Here is a 26406-nt window from a genome sequence, read left to right as displayed (position 1 = left end):
ATGAGAGAAACAGCACTGTGGTCCTTTGGAAGGAGAGAGGACAACTGCTAAAGCAGGGTAAACTAGAAGACTGTGTTGGGAATAAAACGGGGGACAGGAGAATTCAGCAAACAAGAATAGGATATTTAGGAGCTATTTACAGTTACTTTATATCTTAGCTATGTTTTTCTCCATGGTTTTGTGGTACAAAAGTGTCCTCTTGACTTCAGATATGAAAATTCCAAGTTAATAGAGACCTATGGCTAATAGACACAGATTTTTTTTTCTTATTACCTAAATTTTCAGTCCTGTTGCCTCCATCTTTCCTATTCTTTTATCCTTTACTTTCTCCCACCTCCCGTACTATTTCAGTCTCTCTACAGTCCATAGAGCAGAGAATCCTGGCTACTGTCAGGAGGTAATACCAATGAAGAAGGTCTCAGAAGGTGATATCTTATTTGCCACTAGATAAAAGGAAGGCTCTCCCTCCTACCTAGGCTGCTAGTACAGCTACTGCTGTACCAGTTCTTGACTACTTCAAATCCTTTCCCACCTTCTGATCCCATTTTTTCAAAACAGCAACCAGAGTTCTCTCTCTGTTGCTGAAGACTACTCTCACCTGTTGTGTCAGAGACTCACAAAGATGGTTAAGTGCTGCTCTCACCCTACCTTATTGCCAGACCAGTCATTGCTTTCCCATTGCACAGAAAGAAAAATACATTGTGTTGCATGAATTATAAATATATATCACTTATAAGTATTATGATTGTTAAGTGTGTGTATATGTACTTATTCACTGTTGACAGGAGAGAGATTTAGTCCTGGAGTTGGACAGGTAAATGCTACAGATGAGATTAAACGAGAGATTATCCATCAGTTGAGCATCAAACCTATGGCTCATAGTGAATTGGTAAAGTCTTTACCTGAAGATGTAAGTACCTGCATTTTAAGAAAAGAAAATTATGGAAATCCTTCCCTACCTACCAATCTAGTATGTATAGATTTACTTCTCTGTACCTTTTCCATAATTGTAAAAACTACAGTTCTAGAATATGTATAACTCTAGTCACTCTCATTAGAAATAATTAGAAAAAGAGAATACTAGGGGCTGGGAGTGGAAAGCAGCCTAGGAACAGAATCATTTACAATGAAGCCTTGAAAGAGGTAAGGATGCTGAATAAAAGAAAACCTGTTCCAGGACTTCCCTGGTTTCATAGTGGTTAAGAATCCACCTGCCAATGCAGGGGACATGGGTTTGAGCCCTGGTCCAGGAAGATCCCACATGCCGTGGAGCAACTAAGCCCCTGCACCACAACTACTGAGCCTGTGCTCTAGAGCCTGTGAGCTACACCTACTGAGCCCACGCACCGCAACTACTGAAGCCTGCGCGCCTAGAGCCTGTGCTCCGCAACAAGAGAAGCCACAGCAATGAGAAGCTTGCGCACCACAACGAAGAGTAACCCCCACTCGCCGCAACTAGAGAAAGCCCACGCACAGCAACGAAGACCCAACGCGGCCAAAAATAAAATTAATTAATTAATTATTTTAAAAAAGAGAAAAAAACCTGTTCCTCAGAACGGAATTTATCCATTAAAGAGGGGTTTTTATAGGGTGTTTAAGTACAAAGTTGCCATGGGTAGAGATAACGCTTTATAACCTAGAAATACCTACTCAGCTGTGTTGACTAAAGTCTGCTAGAGTTTTTTCCTTCTAAAGCATCCAAAGACTATGCTAAGCCATCTCTCTCATTTTAGTGAATGTAAGCTAATATTCATATGGGCATTCATAGATTCAGTTGTAACTATTTTTCCTGCCAGGACCTTAAGTTCCTCTGCCGCCTACTTTTCAGCCCTGGGGCTTTTCAGAAACCCAGATTACAGTTGTGAAAGGACTTTATTTTCATCGAGGCTTTTCAAAATGTTTTCCCGAATTTGAAACATAGATCAAAACTCTTAACCTTAATGTTCATTCTTCTGGGATTTAAACCTTTATTTGTTGCATTGTAATACTTCTCTTAAACTTCGTATTATTTCAAACTTGAACAACTTGAAACATCTATAGAAATAGAAAACATAGTATAGTGAACCATCTCCAGCTTCAACATATGACCAATCTTATTTTATTTATACCCCAGCCACTGATCTCTACACCCTCACTGGGTTATTTTGTAGAGAATACCAGGTTTACCATTTCATCTATAAATAGAATTGTATATATCTAAAACAGTGGTTCTCAACCAGGGATGATTCCCCCCCACCCCCTGGAGGGGGTGGCATTTGGCAATGTCACTACTCAGGGCAGGGTGTGTGATGCTACTGGCATCTATTCAGCAGAGGCCAGTATACTACTAAACATCCTACAATGCACAGGACAGATTCCCACAACAAAGAACTATCTTGTCCAAATGTCAGTAGTGCCAAGGTTGATCCAAAAGATACGAGCTTTTAGAGAAACCTATGCATATGCCAATTATCACACCTAAAAAAAAATAATGATTTTTTAATATCACTGAATATCTAGTCAGAATAAAAATTACATGTACTTTTTTTAATAGATCTTTGTTAATGGACTACTTTGCCATTTCTAGTTGTGTATACATGTACTTTTTAATGCAGGAAATGAGGAAACAATTAACAGTTTCATTTAGACCATTGGAATAAGGAAGAAATAAAATTTAAAACAGTATTTTAAAAGTGTAACTGCCTTGTACAAAGTGATGGCATCTATATTTACCAAACATTTTTGACCAGAGAATATTTCACGGAATTCCTATGAACAGCTTGTCGTGAATGGGATATGATTTGGGAAATGATGTTTTAACAAAAATAGATAAGAAATTAGTGTAGCTATTTCTCAAAATACTGCAAATATATAAATTTTAAATATAAAATTTAAACGTTATGTGTACTTTGTGTTTTTACTTTATTCCTTTTGAAAGCTGTCACCTTGATTCCATATGGTAGTAACTTGTTTTTAATTATGTCAATCTGAATGAATGTTAGCTTACCAACTGAATTTCCCCAACTGCCTATTAATCATTATGTTTACTATGGAATCCTCATTTGTAAAAATCAGGAGAAGAGTATATCTGCTTTATGCGATTGCTGTATGAAGCTTAATGAGATAAAAGCACAATGCTCAAGAGTGCTAGCAGATGTTATTATTAACATGAAACACACTTAATTTGTTTCCTGTACCTTTAGGAGAACAAGGAAACTGGCATGGAGAGTGTAATTGAAGCAGTTGCCCATTTCAAGTGAGTTTATTTTCTGCTTTTTCACATTCAATTTTATTTTATACATTAATTTTTCTTAGAGTGTTTCCCTTGATGGAACTAAGAATAAAACTGTTGTTTTCAGAGAGTGACAACCACTTTCAAACATATAATTCTGAACTAGATTTCTCACTGACATTTGACTTTTATGATCTAGCCCTGCACTTAGCAACTTGAAGTAGCTTTATGAGAGTTTTCAGTTTTCAGGTGTTCCCTAGCTGATAGTTTCAGATAATTGAAACTAACCTGAGCAGGTGATCTGAGTAAATGCATTGTGCTTTCTTTGTTTCCATTTGAATGTGCCACCTAAGTTGTGGGATAGCCTCTGAATAATGCTTTCTTCGGTGTCCAGTGTGTTGCCCAGCCAGTAAACTATAAGTAGTCTATCCCCTTAAGGTTGTTGAGGCAGTTTCTTAATCCTGCTTTTTCTGTGCTCCTCATTCCAATGGCATTGTCTTTATTTTTGCTGATTTTAAAACAGTACATATTTTTAGGGAAAATATAGAAAAAATTATAGAAAAGATTCTCTAAACCCTAAAATTGCATCTGCTTTTTTTCACTTGGTAGAACTTGTCACAGACATCTTTACATGTCAAAGTATACAAGTTAACATCAATTTTAATAGTGTTCAGTTGTTTGGAGATGTCATAATGTGTGTAACCTGTCCTCTGTTGTTAGACTTTAAATTGTTGTCACTGCAGTGACCGTCACATTCACTTGTCCAGTTAGAATAAATTCAAGGTGGACATGCTAGATAAAGTGAACGCACATAAAGCTTTGAATGTAGATGATTAAATGAACCCACAGAAAGTAGTTCCAGCTTACATTCGCCAACAGTATATGAGATTGAAGAATTTTTTTTCCCCCCAAAGGAAACCTGGATTAACAGGACGAGGCATGTATGAACTGAAACCAGAATGTGCCAAAGAGTTCAATTTGTATTTCTATCACTTTTCGAGGGCAGAGCAGTCCAAGGTAATTGAGAAAATTAAAAGTGTACTGAGAAAGGGTTGCTTGGAGTTTTTTTGTTTTTATTTTGTTTTTTCCTAAACAACTTTTACTGCTTTTCACAGATTGAAAAAGGACACATTTTTATTGTAGGAAATTTGGAAAATATGAAAAGGTATAAAGAAGAAAGTACAGATTACCTATACCACCACGTAGCATTTGGGGTTTTCCCTTATTTCGTGCGTACATAAAGGTCTATATAATTATATACATACCCACACATATCTAATTGTATGTATTTTATTAGCTTTTGAAGACATCATCAACGTGTATTCTAATCAGTTAACCTATTTTACACTCATTTCAGAATTGCTAGTACTTAACATGCTTTTCCATGGTGACTTAAGGAATTTTCCTGATCATTCTTAGCGGGTTAAATTTTGCCTTTTAGCAGTCTACTCTTAAAAATAAGTTTTCAATAAATGGCAGTAAATGAAACTTAAACATGAAACTTTTGTTTATTAGTTTTCTGGGGTTTGTTTTTGTCTTTGCTTTTTTGAAGTATAGTTGATTTACAATGTTGTGTTAGTTTCTGGTGTACAGCACAGTGAAATCAGTCATATATATATATTCTTTCTCAGATCCTTTTCCCTTACAGGTTATTATAGAATATTGAGTATAGTTCCCTGTGCTATACAGTAGGTCCTTGTTGGTTATCTATTTTATATATAGCAGTGTGTATTAGTGTTTGATGCATGAAATAAAGCTCAAATCAAAAATAAGTTTTTGGTTTTGGTTGATGCATGTTTCCCCTGCATTTTTTTTTTTTTTTTTTTTTTTTTGCGGTACGCAGGCCTCTCATTGCTGTGGCCTCTCCCGTTGCGGAGCACAGGCTCCGGACGCACAGGCTCAGCGGCCATGGCTCACGGGCCCAGCCGCTCCGCGGCATGTGGGATCTTCCCAGACCAGGGCACAAACCTGTGTGCCCTGCATCGGCAGGCGGACTCTCAACCACTGCACCACCAGGGAAGCCCTTCCCCTGCATTTTAAATCAAGAAAGAATCCACTTGGGGGGATTCTCTTAGCAGCAGGGGGAAATTAACCTTGATACCAATTTCGGGGGATTTGCAAAACTAAGGATAGAAATCTTCTAAAATCAGAAGTTAGTATGGCAAAGATTAACATATATCAGTAGTTTTGGATATTAAATTGTTTCATGTTACTAATTCCCTGTCCAAATTACATTCATTTTTATTAGGCAGAGGAAGCCCAGCGGAAATTGAAAAGGCAAAATAAGGAAGATACAGGTATTTTTAATCTTTCCCAAAATCTCGTTTCAGTCTCTTTTACGTGTTAAACATTGTTTTCTATTGACTATGATGATGATTCTTAATGAAGTGGTAGATTTAAATACAAGCTTTCTGAGTGAGCTTTTTTTTTTGGCTGATTTGGGTCTTAGTTGCGTCACATGGGATCTTCCTTGCAGCACGCGGGATCTTTCATTGTGGCACACGGGCTTCTCTCTAGTTGTGGTGCACGGGCTCCAGAGCGTGTGGGCTCAGTAGTTGTGGCACGCAGGCCCTCTAGTTGTGGTGCCTGGGCTCTAGAGCATGTGGGCTCAGTAGTTGTGGCGCACAGGCTTAGTTGCCCTGCAACATGTGGGATCTTAGTTCCCCACCCAGGGATCGAACTCACGTCCTCTGCATTGGGAGGCGGATTCTTGACCACTGGACGCCAGGGAAGCCCCATGAGTGAACTTTCAAGGGCTAATAAATATGCTAATGTAGACATAGTCTGTACTGAGTCACCTTTGGGTTAATGGTTTTATCTCGGATTGTAAGACATTTCTAGGGAAAAGAAAGGCCTTCTTTTGTACTACTGCTACTTACACAGCTGTTTTTATGCATTTGACTGACCTGAGAAGGTAAAATATAGCTTTAAGATGTGTGTAAATGAATATTCTTTGAAGACTATCAAAAGTATGTAACAAAGGGATAGTTTTTTGCTGTTTTTGTTGTTTGTTCATTTGTTTTTTAAAGGATGTTCTACAAAAGAAGCCAATTATAACTTTATTTTCAGCACTTCCACCTCCAGTTTTGCCCCCATTCTGCCCTCTGTTTGCAAGTCTGGTTAACATTTTGCAGTCAGATGTCATGTTGTTAATCATGAGAACAGTATTGCAATGGACTGTAGAACATAACGGACATGTCTGGTCTGAGTCCATGCTGCAAAGGGTAAGTTTGAAGACATTTATTATTTATATTTTAGTGGTCTTGTAGTAAAATACAAAATACTCCTGTCAATATCTGTACACAGGAAACTTAGGATAAAATGTAGTGTCAACTTAATTCGAAATATAGTATTTTGTTACTGTTTGTGTCTGACCATAAAAATGAGAGCCTGGCAGATTTTTTTACACCATATGGTTGTGGTTACCTTGGTCTTGTTGGCAGATCTGCTCTCATTGATTGGTCCTGATATGTCTTTGTTTATACAGTACTCTGATATTTGTATTATGTGTTATCTTTGCATTTGTTTTTACTTAATTCTCTTTAAAAACCTCTGAGTTCATTAATACTTATGTTTTGCAGTTGAAGAAATTGAAAGTCAGAGACTTACGTTCCTATAACTAATTAGTGACAAGTCTAGAACCTTGTTTGTATTTTACTTTATAGATTTAATGTAAGTCATTCATAAATTATTATCTCATTAAATTCACGTAATACCCCTATGAGTATCAGTAGATAGTTTTTCCACTGTATAGATGAGGAAGGCAAGTTTCAGTGAGATAGACTTGTCCATGTTACCCAACTAGTAAGTAACATAATAATAATAATACTCAGTTATTAGCCTACTCTGTGCCTTATTCTATGCTAGGCACTTGTATGTACCATATTTGTAACCCTCAAAACTCTAGAGGAAAGCTTTTTTTTTTTATTTTGATTTTGAAGATGATGAAGTTAGGCTTAGTGGGACTTGAAAGCAGTGAAGCCAGAATTCAGATGAAGGTGAGCCTTCCTCCAGAGCCTTCCTTCAAAGTTACTGTTCTTTCCATTGTCTCAGCAGGCTCAAGTATCTCATTGGCTAAGATTTTTGTATATGTATACCCTCCTCCAGTTTACAAACATACACTTAAAATATAAAAGCATGGAGTTGCAGTATACTGGAGACCATCAGTATTAAATGAGCAAAAGATGTATGGGAAATGATGGAGAAAAGAGGAATGAACATCATTTATCTTATATATACATTTGCTTTATGTCATTCAGGCTGACTTAGTTCTTCCAAGTCTAACAACCACAGTAGCCCTATGTGTAGGGAATGATACAGAGACACCACACACATTATCTCCTTCAAAAATTGGGGAGCAGGATAAAGAACAATAAAAGTGCAAATAGATTAGTGTAGTTATATTCTTAGAAGTCTAGTAAGGAATTTTTCATGAGGTATGCTGAACATCTTTATAAGTGATATGGCATTAGAGACAAAAGTGTGTCTCTTAGATGATTAAGATTTTTAGTCCTTAGAGAAATTGAACTAGGAGTATTATAGATTAGATCATTGCATGATAGATGATTTCAGGTCTAATTATTTGGCCACTGATTCTTAGAATCAGTGATTTTTAAGACTGTAGTGTAGGGATGGAATAAAACTGAAAATTATATGGATTGCTGGTCACAGCTGTTAGTAATTTTAACTTACCCTAAGAATTTGCAATTGAATTTTCTTCCTAGCTGAAATAGAAATTTTTGTTTCCTTGCTGAGAATTCTTTATTAGAAAATGAACTTTAGAGTTTGGATTTCATGAAAATTGGTACTTCGAATTATTTTTTACTGCACTTAGTGTTTAATAGTTTATCTTTTTTCAATAGTGAATTTTTTTTATTTCTTATAAAAATATGTACTTGATTTTTGTTTCACTAAAAGTTACAAAACATACTGTATTTTAGGTGTTACATTTAATTGGAATGGCACTACAAGAAGAAAAACAGCATTTAGAGAACGTCATGGAGGAGCATGTAGTAACGTTTACCTTCACTCAGAAGATATCGAGTATGTATACAGTTTTTACTAAACTAACTCAACATGTCCATGATTTTTAAATGTAGTATAACCTCTTTTATTTGATCATATAAGTTTTAAGTAGGTTATAATGAATCCAAATTTCTGAGACTGTCTGTATTCACCTGTGTATTATATCAGATCCTGTGTACTGTATCAGATCCTGATACATTTTTATAAAAATACTTAGGGCCTACCCATACTTTAAAAACATAAATTTTAATTCATAAACAGGAAAAAGTAATGAGGATTCCTTAGTTTGAAATCAGTATAGGACATAAATTTAAACTCTAGTATATACTTTTAAAAACACAGAGTTTGCTATTAGGATTTCACTTTTAAATTGTTGCTATTATCTTATAAAAAGTAATGAAAATAAGAAAATTAGCTATAGAGGATTACATTTTATATAAAGTAATGTGACTTTTTTTGAGAGGACCAAAGAAATATTTTTTCTTGCTTTTTAATATTAAAATTTCAAACATACAGACAAGTTGGAAGAGTTGTACAGTAAACATCTATATACCTGCCACCTAGATTCAGTAGTTAGTGTTTTGCTATATTTGCTTTATGTTTGAACACTTTTTTGAACCATTTGGTTTTTTGTTTATTTATCTTTTGGCTGTGCTGCACAGCATGCAGGATCTTAGTTCCTCAACCAGGGGTCGAACCCGGGCCCCCTGCAGTGGAAGCACAGAGTCCTAATCACTGGACTGCCAGGGAATTCCCTGAACCATTTGTTTCAGATGTCATAATACTTCATCTCTAAATAAAAACGTTTCCTTTATTAATTTTCAGAATAAGCAGTTCTAATAGGTACCTGAAGTAGTGGCAACTGTGAATCTTTTTGGTTTGCTTACGTTTTTTTGTGGTTCTTTTGTTTTTTAATATTACTCATGGGTTTTTTTTCAGTGTTTTATAGTCAGTTATAATCAATACTCCTTTTGATGCTCAAACTGTGCCACTTCTGGGTAGTGGGAGTCTGTTCAATTGGCTCTGTGTCCTTTTGACCCAACCCCATTAGTATTTGAGCACCACCTTGCTTTCTGGCACAAAAGGTGTCTGAGGCTCATCTTGTACTTTACCTGCTCCAGACCTGCAATCAGTGATTTGCTGAGATGCTTAAATGAATTTGTGGTGGTATAATAGGAGTTTCTGAATTCCTGATTGCAAGGGAGCATTTCTGTAACTTTGTTTAGTATTGTGTTCTCTGCCATTTCTTCCTAAAAGATAATGACTGTGAGAATACTAGGTTCCACTGGGGGATGAGGAGGAATAGTCCTGGTTGCTGCTAAATCTCTGTTTTTCCCATTTTGCCCACATCCAGGTAAGTGGGAGGAAGAAGGGGAGCTGTCTTTCCCCACTGAAGACTATGTTCTTGGGTGCCAGCCTTTCCCAGCTCTTTTCTCTGCCAGTGTTTCTTTCTATCGATTAACATTAACATTGTTTCTGTTGTACATTCTTTATCTGCAGTTTTTTTACTTTGGGATAACCACACAGAAAACTCCCTTATTTCATTTGATCTCAGGTTCTCTTTTGCTTCTTTCTTTTTTTTCAACAATCATCATTTTCTCTAGACAGTCCTCCTATTTCTCTTTAAACATTTTATATAATTAAAACAAACTATTGGAACTTCTGTGGTGGCACAGTGGTTAAGAATCCGCCTACCAGTGCAGGGGACACAGGTTCAAGCCCTGGGCCAGGAAGATCCCACGTGCCATGGAGCAGCTAAGCCCGCGAGCCACAACTACTGAGCCCACGTGCCACAACTACTGAAGCCTGAACGTCTAGAGCCTGTGCTCCGCAACAAGAGAAGCCACCGCAATGAGAAGCCAGCACAGTGCAACGAAAAGTAGCCCCTGCTCGCCGCAACTAGAGAAATCCTGCACACAGAAACAAAGACCCAGTGCAACCATAAATAAATACATGCATACATACATACAAACAAAAGACAAACCATTTAGAGACAGATCCCTAATCCACAGCGACCGAATTTCAGATCTGGAAGAATATTAAAGATCACATAGTTCAGGGAATTCCCTGGCGGTCCAGTTGTTAGGACTCGGAGCTTTCACTGCTGAGGAACTAAGTTCAGTCCCTGATCGGGGAACTGAGATCCCACAAGCCATGTGGCACAGCCAAAAAAATAACAATTAAATTAAATTACATTTTTTTAAAAATATCACATAGTTTGGTCTCTTACCCTCTTAGGAAAGAGTAATATTTTGCCACAAATGTTTCTTAAATCAATAAAATTAATAATTGGATATTTCCAACTATAAAACTAAATTAGCTAATATTGTATTAAATGTACTCCTGACAGTAATAGACTTTTATGTCTTTTTCTCAAAATAAAGTAATCCATAGAGGAAGAAATTTGTTTTATTTTGAATCTAGGTTTTCATTAAAGAAAAGGTCAAAACAAATAGATACATGTTATATACTCATGGACTCCTATAATCCTGATTCATTTTCTTAGACTTGTAAAATCTCAGGTAGACCTTTCAGCTGGGTGTTTTTTTGTTTTTTGTGTTTTTTTGCGGTACGCGGGCCTCTCACTGTTGTGGCCTCTCCCGTTGCGGAGCACAGGCTCCGGACGTGCAGGCTCAGCGGCCATGGCCCACAGGCCCAGCCGCTCCGCGGCATGTGGGATCCTCCCAGACCGGGGCACGGAACCCACATCCCCTGCATCGGCAGGCGGACTTTCAACCACTGAGCCACCAGGGAAGCCCTTCAGCTGGGTTTTTATTTAATTTTGCTAGAGGCTATGTTAAAATAATCATTTGGTGTAAGATGTCAGTTTTGAATGATTAAAGCATTCTAGTTGTTAACAACTTGTTTGTAAAATACAAATATGTCACATTTCGAGAGGTACTTAAAATTTCTAAGTTGAGCTGTAATCAAATGATGGGCAAATGATGGGCAAATGTTATAAGCAACTTCATGTATCTTCCTGTGCACAGTAATAAGCACTATGAAGTCTTAGCTGTTGTTCGTGTGCCCTTTTTTTCTTCTGCCTCAGAACCTGGTGAAGCACCAAACAACTCTCCTAGCATACTAGCTATGCTGGAAACACTACAAAATGCTCCCTACCTAGAAGTCCACAAAGATATGATTAAGTGGATATTAAAGGTAAAATTTCCTGCATCACTCTGCTTTTTGTGAGAAATATTAAATGTTTATCTTTAAATTTTTATAATGTTTCATAGCTTCAGAATAACGATATTTTTTTCATAGACTTTTAATGCTATTAAGAAGATAAAGGAGAGTTCATCCACCAGTCCTGTGGCAGAGACAGAAGGAACCATAATGGAAGAGGTATAAGATGTAAAGTGTGGTAATGCTGAAAAATTGTGGCAAGCTCACTATAAACAATTAAATTTATCTGCATTAAGTTGGTAGTTGATGTTATTCACAAACATGTAAATCCCAAGAAGTGTGCCACCATTTGTTTATATTTTTGTAGCTGTCTTTTTGGACTGCCTTTTTTTTTTTTCTTTTAACATGTTAGGTTGATTGAGAAATCTTTGCTCTTCGTTTATAAAAGTGAGATTATAGAATAGTTTTTAATTAGTATTTACAATAAAGATGTTTCTGCTTTGGGGGAAAAAATATGCATTTAGCCTCTAATGGTCTAATTAAATGAAGCGTAATTTCAGAGTTCGAGAGACAAAGACAAAGCTGAGAGGAAGAGAAAAGCCGAGATTGCCAGACTGCGCAGAGAAAAGATCATGGCCCAGATGTCTGAGATGCAGCGGCACTTTATTGATGAGAACAAAGAACTCTTTCAGCAGACATTAGAACTGGATGCCTCTATCTCTGCTGTTCTTGATAATAGGTAAAAATTAATCACAATTTTTGAAACTCTTGACCATGGTTCTCAACTGAGGAAGATGTTTGGTTTTTTTTCTTTATAAGTACACTTAATCATAGAATAACTTAGAAGAGTTGATAAATTTTGTGGCCTTGTAGTTAGAGGACTTAATCTTAGAAATCTGAGTTTATTAGCATATGATTATGAGCATGTCTCTTGACTATAGATAAGAGAATTCATATGTATGCTTAAAATGTAAGTTATACAGAAGACCCTTGAGATTCATAAAAGAATGAATACACTGGGCTCAGTTAACTTCGTGTCTGGCTTATGTGTTGCATATTGGATTGCTATGAGGATTGAAGGAGATGGTTTTGATATATATGAAAGACTTGGGTCTCTCAAATCAAGTCATCAATACTGTGTGTTTTAGGGACTTCCCTGGTGGTCCAGTGGCTAAGACTCTGCGCTCCCAATGCAGGGGGCTTAGGTTCGATCCCTGGTCAGGGAACTAGATCCCACATGCTGCAACCAAGACTTTACATGCCGCAACTAAAGATCCGCACGCCTCAACAAAGATCAAAGATCCCACGTGCTGCAACTAAGACCCGGCACAGCCAAATAAATAAATATTTTTTAAAAAAAACAAAAAACTGCGTGTTTTAAATACGTTTCTACTTACCTAGAATCTACTGTGTTATGATTCTATAGAAACTTCCTAGGCTCATTAATTATACTCCTAACCTTTTTATTCCAGCCCTATGGTTTCAGATATGACTCGTACGGCATTGGGCCCAGCACAGACTCCGGTCCCTGAACAAAGACAATTTGTTACCTGTATATTGTGTCAAGAAGAGCAAGAGGTCAAGGTGGAAAGCAGGGCAATGGTCCTGGCAGCATTTGTTCAGAGATCAACTGTATTATCTAAAAACAGAAGTAAATTCATTCAGGATCCAGGTAAGCCATAGCTATATCCTCATCCTCCCTCTTAATAATGACTGCCACATAGTATGGTAGGTGATATACAGAGATTTTATTAACCTAATAGTAACTGTAGGCTTGGTGGTATCTTGAGCAGGTAACTTAGGAATTCCTCACTTGACAGATGTGGAAACACTCCAGAAGGTTAAGTATTATGCCTGAATTACGCAGCTGATAAATAGCAGGGATTCAAAAGAAAGCTATTCTTTGTTTCATTAACTACTTTGGTACTTAACAGTCTTTCCCATTCTTCACATTTGTAAAGTCCAATAATTAGTTGACACTTAAATAACAATAACTATTTTATCTCCATAATTATTTTATCTCATGGATAGATCCAGGGTGGAATCCCTTGATCTATCAGTGGAATCCCTTGATCTAACAGTGGTGTGAGTCACCCCTGTGAGAAGCTGTCCTTGAGCCAGATTCTCATTTAGATTATTGAGATAGAGATTACCATGCAGTGCAGGATGTTATTCAAGAGTCTTGGGATCAACGTGGAATGGAGGGGAAGGAAGCAGGTTTGGGCAAAGGGAGAAGTTGAGCTATGATGCAGTCCCCAAAAGACCTTAACCAACCCCATGGGATCTCTGGAGCTGAATGGCCCTTCAGAGGTGTCCCAACTTGGGGCAAGGGGGCTAGGTCTTTATACCCTGACACTGATCAGTGACTGGTTGTGGCCTACCTCTGGAAAGAGGTGTGACCTTGATCAAAGTAGTGTGACCCTGAGCAAAGTCCCTTAAAGAGGGATAACAGTTGAGTGCTCTCTTCTAACAGCTGAGGGAGTAAGTCATTCATTCCTGCAGGGGCTTCTGGGCTGCACCTTATTGTGTCCACCGCAGATACTTTTATGTTTCTACTCTTACATTTGTTTATGTGTGCATATGCCTCAATGATACCAGTAAACTTCTTGAGAGTAGGAACTGTGTTTTAATTTCCAAAGCACTTAATTTAGCCAGTGCTTTTCACATTGTATGATTGGAAGGAGGTGTGAGAGACCACTGGTAAGTTTGCCTTTTCTCTATAATGAAAATCTTCACAGTGTGGCTCTCAAGCACCCTAGTTAAGATACATTGGTCAGCTTCACCTTAAGAAATGATCATTTGTACTAGGCGATTTACAAATTTTATTCCAGGCTGAAGATAAAGATAAAATACCAATTGTATTTAGTACTTGGCTATAAGTGGATTTTTTTAATGCTTTCACAATTTATGTCATAAAAGATTTTCTTTATGCTGTGAAATTTGTACTGTTCTATTATACAAAGCAAATTGAAACTTGAGTAATTTAATGTTAGGGAATTTCCAAGATTATACTAATTTATGTAGAGAATTCAAGAATTCCCAAAGAAGCCAGCTACCCACTTTATGTTTGTCTTCATTTTTCATCTCCTTTAAATATAAAAAATTAGTACCAGAGCAGAAGACTGTCTGAATTGCCTGTTTTTCCCTACTCTGGTCTGGGCTGCTGTCCCAGATATTTTGCTGCAGCTTTGACTCTGGTATAGTAATTATTGCTAGTCTCTGCATGATTGTCTTTAGGCAGATTCTCCTCTACTGCCAGGACATCTTTTTTTGTTAGAGATCATTGTGACCCAGCTGCCCTGAAGGTATTAAAGACCTCTCCCTGAAGAATATCCCTTTTACCTCAGGCTCAGGGCATTTTCGGGGAATAGGAGTCTCTCAGTGCCCTGAAAATATGAAATGTTCAAAAGATTAGATGTACTTAAATATGGGATCCCAGTTTCAGTTAACAATTCAGGGATGTTTCATTAACTTGCTCAGGGTAATGAAAATTAGAGAGTCCTGTATTCTGAATAATCCGGGGTCTTGCATAAATTATTGGTATCTCAAATCAAAGGAATAAACTAGCATATCATTTGAAGTTTACAGGCCCTTAGTAAGGATTTCACAGTTTAAAGTTGTACATTTGTTATAGGAATATTAAATGCTTGGTTTTTCGCTTTGTTTTTTGTTTGTTTTATAATGCAGAAAAATATGATCCATTATTCATGCACCCTGATCTGTCTTGTGGAACACACACTGGTAGCTGTGGGCACATTATGCATGCCCATTGTTGGCAAAGGTAATTTATATTCTTAATATTAGTCAAGAGAAGCTTATCCAAAGGCTCAAAATTAAATTTTTTAATAAAGGAAATTCCATTCTAGAAAAAGGGAGAAAGAACTAAAGATGTTTGAAGAAGAAAACTCCGTATTACTGCCTAATAAATAACAAAATTAATTTGCTTTGTCATTACATTTAAAGGAGTGACTTAGAAACTTCATAGTATATCAAATGTATTTTTTAATGTGGGGATCTAACAGACTAGATGAAGTAAAGGATTTTTACAGTGGTATAAACCCTAGAAATATGTCTTTCTTTGGGTCCAGGGTGAACAACTCTTGATTCTGAAGATGGTAGTGCTTGTCTGGTTAGTTCCTAAGATTGTCATAGCTCCCTGAGCTAAGATGGGATAACTTCAAACTTATTCTACTTTGGTGCTTTCTATGCTTCCGCAAAACCAACAAATCAGTGCTGTTATTCTAGTGCTCTGCTCATTGAGTTGTTATGAACTGCCCCTAGTAAGTAGTCACCAGCACTGGGGGAGTAACCGCAGAGCACTGGGACCAAGAAATATGCTACATTGTGAATGATTGTTTGCAAGGCAGTCTTTTTTTGATTCTCCTGTTTTAGAACTCTTAACCCGTTTTGGTAATTACATCAACTCAAAATTAGAGTATCACTGTTAAAAATAATTCAGGTCATTTCAAGATTTTAATTTTTAGATTTTTTTTGTGGAAACAAATTGTTTAAAATGTTGAAGCTTGTGGCTCTCATTTTTAAAAATTACCATTGTTTTTGATACCTCATGTTTTCTAATTGTTAAAGGTATTTTGATTCCGTTCAAGCTAAAGAACAGCGAAGGCAACAGAGATTACGCTTACATACAAGCTATGATGTAGAAAATGGAGAATTCCTTTGTCCCCTTTGTGAATGCTTGAGTAATACTGTTATTCCTCTGCTGCTTCCTCCAAGAAATATTTTTAATAGGTAAGTTTTGGCTCATAAAACCTTTATATCAAAGAACTAGTTTCCTTTGAAGGTAATGAAATAATAAACAACAGCTGGGTGAGGAGATCACTCTAGGTAAATGCATAATGTTTTCCAGGTACTTTCCAAACTTTTTATTTAGTTATTTCTTCTAGCTGACCTATGAAATATGATTTTGGTTTTTAGAAAGGAACAGGCTAAAATTTAACAGTTTCTTGGTCACCTGTAAGCACTATAAAGGATATAAAGTTCCCATGTGTTCATGAAAACTGTCTCCTTTATTTCTAAGACCCCACTTTAAATATCTCCCTCATACGTTTTAAGAGATGCTCAGTAAATTGATAGGGGGAGAAGGGGCAGCTCAAACGGACATTTTTGAACATACTAACAATTAAATATAATTTTTTGCAATTTACTGGCCAATTCAAAAATTGGGCCAAAAAGTGAAAATCTGTTAGTATATTTAAAATGCACAGTTTTTGTCATTTCATAATTTTTAGTGCACTTTCAGTTAATAGGAGTATTAGACATACTCATTTCAGATATGAATTTGATAGTGTCTCCTCTTCAAACCTGACCTTTGTTACTCAGTTTATGGTGTCTGTCTTACATTCACAAATACTAATTTGAGTTTTGTGAATATGAATCATCTGTTTATTTCTGTGCTACTATTTGGGTTTAAATAAAGCAGGGTCAGTTTTTTTCTCTTCAATTTTAGGAGTTAAAACCATGGTGTCTTAGTCTATGCTACTACACAGTGTTCTTAAAATACCATTAGATATGCATGTAAGCTCATGCATTTTAATCAGAAAAGCATATCATGGTGCTGACTTATACCTGCATTTGAACTGGTAAAGAAATTAGTCATTGTTAGATTAAGAATTCTCTGCATGTAAGGAGAAAACAATCACTTTTGTGGTTCAGATTTTGCTTTTTTTCCCAGGAGAGTCAGTTATGGCACATTTGTTAAAAGAACACAGGCTGTGGAGTCTGATATAGCTGGGTTTGAATGCCACATCTGTCCCATATATGGCCTTACTCAAGTAACATAGCTCTAAACCTCAGTTTCCTCATCTGTAAAATGGGGACAATAATATAACCTATTTCATTAAAGATTCTGAGGATTAAATATAATACTGTAAAATGCTCACAACATAACTAAGGGCTTGCAATATAATAAGCACTCAATAAATAGTGTCCGTGGTGTGGTGATTATGATATTTAAGAAATACTAATAAATTCCAGTACCGAAAAAGTGACATATTTGACAGATAATTCAATATGGTGCTAATAATTATCAGCATCATATTGACGAATAATGTATTTTCATTTCCATTGGTAAATACTTATTCTGACTTCTTAAAAAGCAACAAATTTTCCCCTAGGTTTTTTTTTTGTTTTTTTAATATTTGAAGTGTGTCTAAAATATACCTGTGATCATTTAAGGAGTCTTTTTTGTATCTTAAACTAAGCAGCAACAGAATACTAAACACTCTCTATAATCTTTTCTAGCAGGTTACATTTTTCAGACCAACCAAATCTGACTCAGTGGATTAGAACAATATCTCAGCAAATAAAAGCATTACAGGTTCTTAGGAAAGAAGAAAATACTCCTAGTAAGTTCTGATAACCTGCTTTCATTTTTCCCTAACGTCTGAAACCATTGGGAAATAGTTTCAGAATAAATTGTTTTAAAATATTTTAAAAATGAAGCCTCTCACTTTAAAATTTGACTTTCTCTAATTTTCTTTGTCTTAATGAACTAAATTTGAATCTGCTACATTACTCCTATTCCTTGAAAACACACAAGCTCATGTGAAGTTTATGATAAATACTTCTCACTTACTCCCCCATTTTATTGAAGAGCTTCTGGGGGTCGGGGAGATGTAACTAAGTATGGAAGAGCTGGCTTTATTCTCTGTGGGCTGACTCACTATATTGTTGGCATTACCAAAGGCTTCCCAAGTTTGATAGACATGCACTGCACTCCCGACCTTGAGGGAAAACAGTCTGAGCAGAATTTATACCATTGGTTTATAAGGAAACAAAACGGCATACTCTTCCTTTTCTTACCTTCCCTAGCTACATTCCAGTGGCTTTACTTTGAGGAGAAGCACAGGTGACTGAAGAAGGTACCTAGGTCATCCAGAGCAATAGTGTTTCTCATGCTTTGAATGTATATTATACTGGTTTTCATTAATGGGAATTTTTCCCATTTTTTAAAATTTCTTTGACCTAAATTTAGAATGAAATTTGTGACTGAAATTTATAGAAATATTGTGGACTAAAGAATAATAGTATAAAATGCTTGTTTCTGTAGATACTGCCTTATCAAAGAATTTAGAAAATGTGGATGAATTGCAGCTCCCTGAAGGATTTAGGCCTGATTTTCATCCTAAGTGAGTATATTATTCCTTTTAAATTTGGCCCACTTGAAATGAAAAATTAAGTCAGCAGTTAGTAAGAATATCGTTTGTCAAGTTAGGGAGCAAAATGTTACAGGACACTGATCTTGAATTCTGAGACTTAAGAATATTTACTGCAGGTGTATTGATAAAAACCTATGAACTACATGGCATGTTTAATTCTCACAGACCTCTCCTAGTCTATGTTCCTGACTCCCTCCTATACCCCTTGATCTGGCTCTCCTTGACGACACCTCATCAGTACATCTAAACCTAAGGTGCTCAGCTCCCCCACCAAAGCCCATGCTTCCTTCTGACTTCTGTTTTCTATTTATGGCCCCATCAACCTCTTAATAACTCAGGACCAAAACCAGAGTGTTTGCAGCCTAATTTTACCCATAGCCAGTAAGTTACAAGGTATAACCCAGATTCTAGAGCTAGACTGCTTTTGTTCAGTTCCAGCACCACTGCTTATAAGCTGTGCAACTTTGTGCAAATTGCTTGACCTCTCTGTACCTCACTCAGTTTCCTCATTTGTAAAGGGAAGATAATAATATCTACCTCATAAGTGTTATAAAGATAAAGTGACAATACATTTAACGTTACCTGGAAGCTGTGCCTGGCAAATACTAAATTACTCAGTAAAAATACTACTGGAGGGCTTAAACAGAAAGAACATCAGTCCTGTGCCTCTCACATTCCTCCTCCCTATCCCCAGTCCTGTCATTTTGTTTCTTCTGCTACGTACTTCCATATTTCTAATTAAAATGCTTAATCAGCTGTGTCTTGATTTATCATTTTTTTAAACAGTATCTTTCTGTTGACTAGTAATTTAGGATTCAACTTTGACCTCTACCCTATTCACTATTCCTCGCCAGTCTACCTATAGAGTTATTTCACAATTTTTGGTTAAATCATTTGTCAGTTTTTATATTATAATTGTTTCTACTGATAAGTTGTGTGGTAAATTTTCCTTTCTTATACATTTTGTTTTCCTGTGGTTAATAATTACCTTATTTTTTTCATATACTTGGTTTTCTTTGTATATAATACTTTTTTTTCCCCTAAACATTGCAGTAGACCTGTCAGATGCCTAGCAGTAGCTATCAGTGCTCAGATTCATCAGATGATCTTCCTTCCTGGAGCCCTCCTCCCACAGCCTTTGCCCTCCCATGCCAATCAGGACAGGGCACAGCTGTCACCCTAAGACTTCCCCTAGCCCTGCTCCTCTTGTTTGCTGGATCTTGTACTTCTCTCTCTCTTTTTTTTTTTGGCCGCACCTGTGGCATGTAGGATTTTAGTTCCCTGACCAGTGATTGAACCCACACCCCCTGCTTTGGGAGTGCGGAATCTTAACCACTGGGGAAGTCCTCTCCTTCCTTTCTTAATTTACTCCCTCATGTTGCATCTCTCAGCAGATTCCTAAGAAAAGGTGCCTGGGTGTTAAATTTTCCATGTCTGAAAATACATTTATTATATCCATATGCTTAATAGATGGTTTGGGTATAGAATTATAGGTTAGAAGTAACTTTACATGTAGATTTTGAAGGCAGTGTTTACTAACTTCTAGCACCCACTGAGAAATTAACACCATTCTGATTCCTGTTCCGTTGTAACTTTATTACTTCTGGAAACTGTTGTGATTGTCTCATTAATTCCCAATGTTCTGAAATTTCTCTGTGATATTCCTTGGTATGTGAGTCTTCATTCATTTCGCCACGTTTTCAACAGGCTCTTTGAAGATTCATATCCTTCAGTTTGGGGAATGTTTTATTTTGTTCCTTAGATAATTTTCTCTTGGTTTTTCCATTCTTTGAGGTAGTCCTACTGTTAGTTCATTCTTGGCCCTCTTGGACTGATCTCCTTATTTATTTATGTAGGTGTGTATGGCTGCATTGGGTCTTCACTGCTGCACACGGGCTTTCTCTAGTTGCGGCAAGCAGGGGCTATTCTTCGTTGCAGTGTGTGGGCCTCTCATTGTGGTGGTTTCTCTTGTTCCGGAGCACAGGCTTTAGGCCCATGGGCTTCAGTAGTTGTGGCACACAGGCTTAGTAGTTGTGGCTCGTGAGCTCTAGAGCACAGGCTCAGTATTTGTGGCACACGGGCTTAGTTGCTCCACAGCATGTGGGATCTTCCTGGACCAGGGATCGAACCTGTGTCCCCTGCGTTGGCAGGCAGATTCTTAACCCCTGCACCACCAGGAAAGTCCCCGAATTTTTTTATAAATTGGTTGTTTTCTACCCTGTCTCCGTTTTCCCTGAGTTCCTTTTTCTGCTTGTTTGTTTTGGTGTTTATGTCTTTGATGTTTGATTCTTTTCTTAAATGTTTATTGGTCCTTGGGTGACTTCAAGAACAAGGCACTAAGAAGCTCACTGGATACCTGGTGGGCAGGTTGGAGCTTGCTGACCTATGAGCCTCACGAGGTGATCAGGCCCTGGCCAGTCTTTCACTTGGGACCCCCAAATGTCAATGTGTAAAAACGGCTTTTCCTGAGAATTCTTCACTGGAGAAACTAAAATCTATGGCAGTAGGTACACATTGCTGATGTTCTTGAGATGGGGAAGAGGTCCAGGATCCAATAGTTCAGTGTGTAGACCTTCACCCTAATAGCTTGTTTTCAGGCCTGTGCGTCACTGCTGCCAACCCAAGTAGAGCATAACCCCTCTCAGGCAGGGACCGTTTGCATGTCTTTCATTCCCCCTTTTCATACAACTATCTTTAGGTAGTTTCAGTGGTTCAATTCCAACATAGAAAATAGCTGTTAAGAAACTGAGCCCTTTGATTGATGTGAGCACATTGTTTTGAGCTAATCCTGTACATGTTCACTTCAGGAATCCTTATTCTGAAAGCATAAAAGAAATGCTAACAACATTTGGAACTGCTACATATAAGGTGGGACTAAAGGTTCATCCCAATGAAGAGGATCCCCGTGTCCCCATAATGTGCTGGGGTAGTTGTGCGTACACCATCCAAAGCATAGGTAAGAGATTCAGTTGTGTCTTTAAATCTCAAGCATACATTGACATGAGTTGTGTGTAGAATCCTGTATTTAAACAGAGATGTTTAATGTGGGCAACAATATCAAATAATATAAAGACTTTGAAGCAGGAAATGTAGTGTGCTGACAGAATATTAGATTGACGGTTTATAAATTAACCACAGCAACAGAGAACTCATTTTAATGGTGGTTATAGCTTCTTGTCAGTTAAGGGAATATTTCCTCATTTTTACTTCTTATCCAAAGTTAATTCTTGTGAAATGACTTAAAGATTTCAAAACCTGACAATATTGTGCTTTCGGGAGAAAGAATTTTTTTTTTACTTTTTTTTTAAACTTGTAATAAAATGTACAAAACATAAAATTTACCATCTTTACCATTTTTAATCCTCAGAAAGAATTTTAAATGATGAAGATAAACCGTTGTTCAGTCCTTTGCCTTGCAGACTGGTAAGTTATCAGTTTACTCAATTCATGGAATGGTGGAGTAGAAATTAGGTTGTTCTGCTTTTTTTAATCCAAAAAACCTGAAGTGGTTATTTAAGCATAGGTTCATTCCTTTTGCGGTAAAACCCATTTTCTGTAACAACACTGGAGACGTAATGTTTCTTATTTAATTTTTCATTATTTTTCTTTTAAATAGACTTCATCTCTTTTGGTTAAACATGTGAAAAAATGGGGGGATGGGGAACTAAAAACAAAGTGCTTGTTCTTGAATGTTTAGTGCCGTAGTTGGAAATAGAGATCAGAACATACCCTCTACCACATTTGACTACCCATTATAAGCAACATGTAAATAAGTACAAATTAATTTCAAAACAGTACATATAATGCGTAGAAAAGTGAAGGAATATACAATTAAAGCTTGCTAATTTTTACAATGTAGCTAGTGTCAGCTGCTTCTACTACTTACCATTCAAACTTATAATCATAAAAGTGCATGTAATTTTATTCACGTAGAATCACCTGGGGAGCTTTTAAAAGTGCCTAGGCCCTACTATGGGTCAGTTAAATCAGAGTCTCTGGAGATAGGCCCCAGGCATTAATATTTTTTAAAAAGCTTCCCCCACCCCCGAGGCCAGGATTGAGAACCACTGATGTAAGAGCCCTAACTCTTTGGAGTTTTTAAAAAATACAGATAGCTGGTCACTTTGACTTATTAAATTGGAATATCTAGGAGTAGACCTGGTATTAAAACTGCCCTGAATTGTATCTTTGTGGTAAATCAGCAGAATAGCAGTACCCTGTATTCTTAACTGTGATATATGATGGATTGACTGTGACATTCTTTTGCTACAGTAAATAAGAGTTGATAAGTATGCTGATATTGAAAAGGCAATCACATGTATAGAATAGAGTTTACTTTGGCTTTTAAGGCAGTTCTTACACATTTTCTTGATTTTGTGTACTTCACTCTACCTCTTTGGCACACCGTCGGCTCTTCATCTGTTTTTCTGCTAATATGATTTTGTGTAATCTGTTTATATTGATCGTTAAAGCAACCTTGCATTCCTGAAATAATCCCAACTTGGTCATGTAGAGTATCCTTTTTATATATGATTATATTTGATTTACTAATATTTTATCTAAGTTTTTTTTCTACGTTCATAAGAGAAATTTAATTTTTTTAAGTATATAGCCATTAGGGACGAACTCATTCTATTTTTTTGACTTCTGCTTTTCAAATTTACGTACCTCTCCACTGACCTTTCCCTCCTATATCAGAGGATAAGGGACCTCCGGGTAAAGTAGCTTATCTTTCCATCTATTGTTTGGAATCCATCCCCTCTCCATCAGTTATCCCTTCTTCTACCTCTTTCACTCCTGGCACTTGCCCTGTTCACAAGTGTGCTCCATTATTCCTCTTACTCTTGCCCTCAATATTATCTTCTATCACCCTAGCTTTTTCATTCCTTTTTATAACCAAGCAAGCGATTTTAACGCATATTTCACTTATTTCACCATGCAATGAAAAATGTTTAAATACAGATAAATAGCACCTACAGTTTTTAATTTCACTTCACATCCTAAGAGAAATTTTATACACAGCGAAACGTCTTTAAACAATAATGTATACTCTGGCTCCAATTTCTTCACTTTTCAACTCCCTGCAGTTTGGCTTCACCACCACCACCCCTCGCCAACACTTTCTCACTTTTCGGAAACACCTCTTGCCAAGTTCACCAAATGATCTCATTATCATTGTGAGTGGGCATTTTTCAGCCCTTATTTGACATTCTATTTACTTAATTCTGATAACTACTTCTTTGTGAAACTCATTTTCTCTCTTGATTTCTGTGACATTCATGGTTTTCTCCCTGCCTTTCTGGCGGCTCCTTCTCAGTCTGCTTTCCCTCCTTTGTGCTGTAAATGTTATTTTAAACCCCCAGAGTTTGGCCCATGACTCAATCATCTGATACTCTTCCCTGGTCAGCCCCATCTATGTCTCTGATTCCAGTTATATCCAAATGATTCCCACCTGTTTATCTCTAAACCAGATCTATTATCTCAGTGCCATTTTTTCACCTGGATCTCCTAAAGATACCTCAAACTGAACAATCCAAATTAATTTTTCTTCCTATATTTAGAGTCTTAGTTAATGTCACCACTGTCCATCGAGGTGACCAAGCCTGCCAGAAAGTTGCAAGTCCTTTTGGATGCATCTTTTGGTCTGGATGTTCATATCCAATTGATCAGCAGAGTTTGTTGAATTTCTCTCCTGCATATTTGTCCTAGTTCTTCCATTCCTATTTCTACTGATTTGGTTCAGCCCCTATATCTTTTCTTGCCTAGATTATTGTAACTGTCTCTACCCTGAATCTCACTCTCTCCTAATATATTATCAGAGAGGTTCTCTAAAAAGTAACCCTGATCATATCTCTTAAATGTTACTTCTCCATTGTCACTCACCTCCTGCCAATCCCCACATCCATGGGCCAGGATTGCAGAATCATTACTGATCCCCAAATGCTAGTCCCAGACTTTTGCCTCTGCCCAAGTGCCCTAAGCAAATGACTCCTCTTTAAGAAATTCTTCAAGCTTTGCCTTCCCTGGGAAATTTCTGAGCCATGAAGTGGGGTATACCTCATCTGTGATACTGCCTCCTTTAGCTGTCCCCTCCCCCCTTTTCTTTTCCTTCCCACCCTCAAGGCTGTGAGCTCCTTGAGAGCAGGGGGTGGGGGGGGTGAGTTTTCATTTTGAGATCTTCAAAACCAAGACTAATGTATGGTAGGTCCTCAATATCTATTGAACCAAACATTACAAAAAATTTAGAAAATAGAGAATTAAGCAGGAAGAAAAAACTTAAATCAATCACCCATCTGTCTTTTTCATTAGCATGTTTATACTTTATTATAATAGATATTTACATGTAGTTTTGTTTCTACTCTATTCTTCACTTTACATTAAGAGTTTTCTCATTGTTCCTACATAGTCTCCATAACAGTTTTTGATGTTTACAGACACCCTGATTTGTATAACCATCTTCTTGCACGTAGTTTCCCCAGTATTTGAAGTGTTTCCCACATTTTAGAATATTTATAGACTAAATATAAAGAAATACTGCATCACATTCCTGGGAGTCTCTTTTGTTTGCTCTCTGTCTTGACACATGTGTCCTTCTTAACTTTTCCATAGAGAACTAGCAGCATGGTAACAGGAGATAGCCTTGTTTTATTCATCATACAATTAGATGTTCTCCATTCCATGCATTCCATGTTAGAGACATGCCATTAAAGATGTCATAGATTCAGTTCCATACCATCTAGAGATTTCATTGTGCATCCAGCTTTACTTCAACTACCTGTGCTTTGAACTAACATTCCTGAAAGAGGAGAACTACTTCATATGCTGGCTTCTTTGTTAATTTTGTCGTCTCTTTATTTCAGGATGACTGTCTTAGGTCACTAACAAGATTTGCTGCAGCACATTGGACAGTGGCATCACTTTCAGTGGTACAAGGACACTTTTGTAAACTTTTTGCATGTGAGTATTAATACATGTACCATATATGTTATGATAATTTCTCATCTTCTGTAATTTTGTTTTTAGTGGTGAAACTTCCCTCCATTTTGAAAGAAATATTTTGGTAATACTGTTTGTCTTATATACAAGTTCTAGCTCATGAATTCATATATAGCTTGCAAAAAATAAATTTAAAGTAGATTATATGCATTTTAAAAATAATTTAATACTTACGTTGACATATAATATGTGCTCATGTATTTTTCTTTAAACATTAGCATTGGTGCCTGGTGACAACCACGGAGACCTTCCATGCATATTAGATATCGACATGTTTCATTTATTGGTGGGTATCTTGTAATTTGTGTTTGAAATTTTTATCATATTATATAGCTTTATCTTAGACTTGATGAGTAATGCAGAGGCAGACAAGAGGAATTATCACCTATTATTCTTACTATTTCTGAGTATAATTCTTTCCTGAAGATCCTCAAAAAGAAAATGTTAAGGAATCCAGTTGAGAGACTTGACCTGGGTGTCTAATCCGGTCTCTTATTTTTGCCTTGTGGCTGAGGTCAGTAATGTAACCTCTCTATGCTTTTCACTATAGAGAAGTAAAAAACACTAGTAATGTAAGGGCTGCTGCCAACCCATACGGTGCTTTGGGGCAGATACAGCCCTCTGGTAACACTACTTAGCAACAGTCTGTTTGTGTGATTTAGGGAAAGTGATGTCTTCTGAACAGGTGCAGGTGGTACCAGGTCAGCACTGGCCAGGCAGTGGGTGGCTGAAGTTCAGCCCCACCTCAACCAGGTCCCCTTACTCAGGACACTGAGTGTACTGCCATGCACAGCAGCCCCAAGTGCTGCCCCCTTAATCTCTTTGGGCATCATATTCTGTGCCTGTAAGTTGGTTAATACCTACCTGATG

The 26406-nt window shown here is 37.1% G+C and overlaps 1 protein-coding gene across 4 annotated transcripts in view; it reads left to right on the top strand.

Annotated features, from left to right (window-relative positions):
* The window catches only part of UBR2 (ubiquitin protein ligase E3 component n-recognin 2), a 115540-nt gene that overhangs the window by 69714 nt on the left and 19420 nt on the right, over nucleotides 1-26406 (top strand). For 2 of the 4 annotated variants that reach the window (XM_082664447.1, XM_082664449.1), the window contains exons 21-38: nucleotides 786-910; nucleotides 3183-3235; nucleotides 4126-4228; nucleotides 5460-5508; nucleotides 6281-6435; nucleotides 8152-8254; nucleotides 11286-11395; nucleotides 11501-11581; nucleotides 11923-12101; nucleotides 12835-13034; nucleotides 15050-15143; nucleotides 15950-16111; nucleotides 17627-17727; nucleotides 18432-18510; nucleotides 21348-21496; nucleotides 21908-21963; nucleotides 25401-25497; nucleotides 25755-25822. In XM_082664447.1, the coding sequence (XP_082520573.1) occupies nucleotides 786-910; nucleotides 3183-3235; nucleotides 4126-4228; nucleotides 5460-5508; nucleotides 6281-6435; nucleotides 8152-8254; nucleotides 11286-11395; nucleotides 11501-11581; nucleotides 11923-12101; nucleotides 12835-13034; nucleotides 15050-15143; nucleotides 15950-16111; nucleotides 17627-17727; nucleotides 18432-18510; nucleotides 21348-21496; nucleotides 21908-21963; nucleotides 25401-25497; nucleotides 25755-25822 (1964 nt within the window). Of the gene's footprint in view, nucleotides 1-785; nucleotides 911-3182; nucleotides 3236-4125; nucleotides 4229-5459; nucleotides 5509-6280; nucleotides 6436-8151; nucleotides 8255-11285; nucleotides 11396-11500; nucleotides 11582-11922; nucleotides 12102-12834; nucleotides 13035-15049; nucleotides 15144-15949; nucleotides 16112-17623; nucleotides 17728-18431; nucleotides 18511-21347; nucleotides 21497-21907; nucleotides 21964-25400; nucleotides 25498-25754; nucleotides 25823-26406 lie in introns of all 4 variants that reach the window. The other 2 variants (XM_082664446.1, XM_082664448.1) reach the window with 1 other exon arrangement.

Source organism: Grampus griseus (genome assembly GCF_964374135.1).
Source record: "Grampus griseus genome assembly, chromosome: 10".
In the NCBI taxonomy this organism is placed as follows: Eukaryota; Metazoa; Chordata; class Mammalia; order Artiodactyla; family Delphinidae; genus Grampus; species Grampus griseus.
The sequence above is the reverse complement of the archived record's forward strand: the minus strand, read 5'-3'. Positions and strand labels throughout refer to the sequence as shown.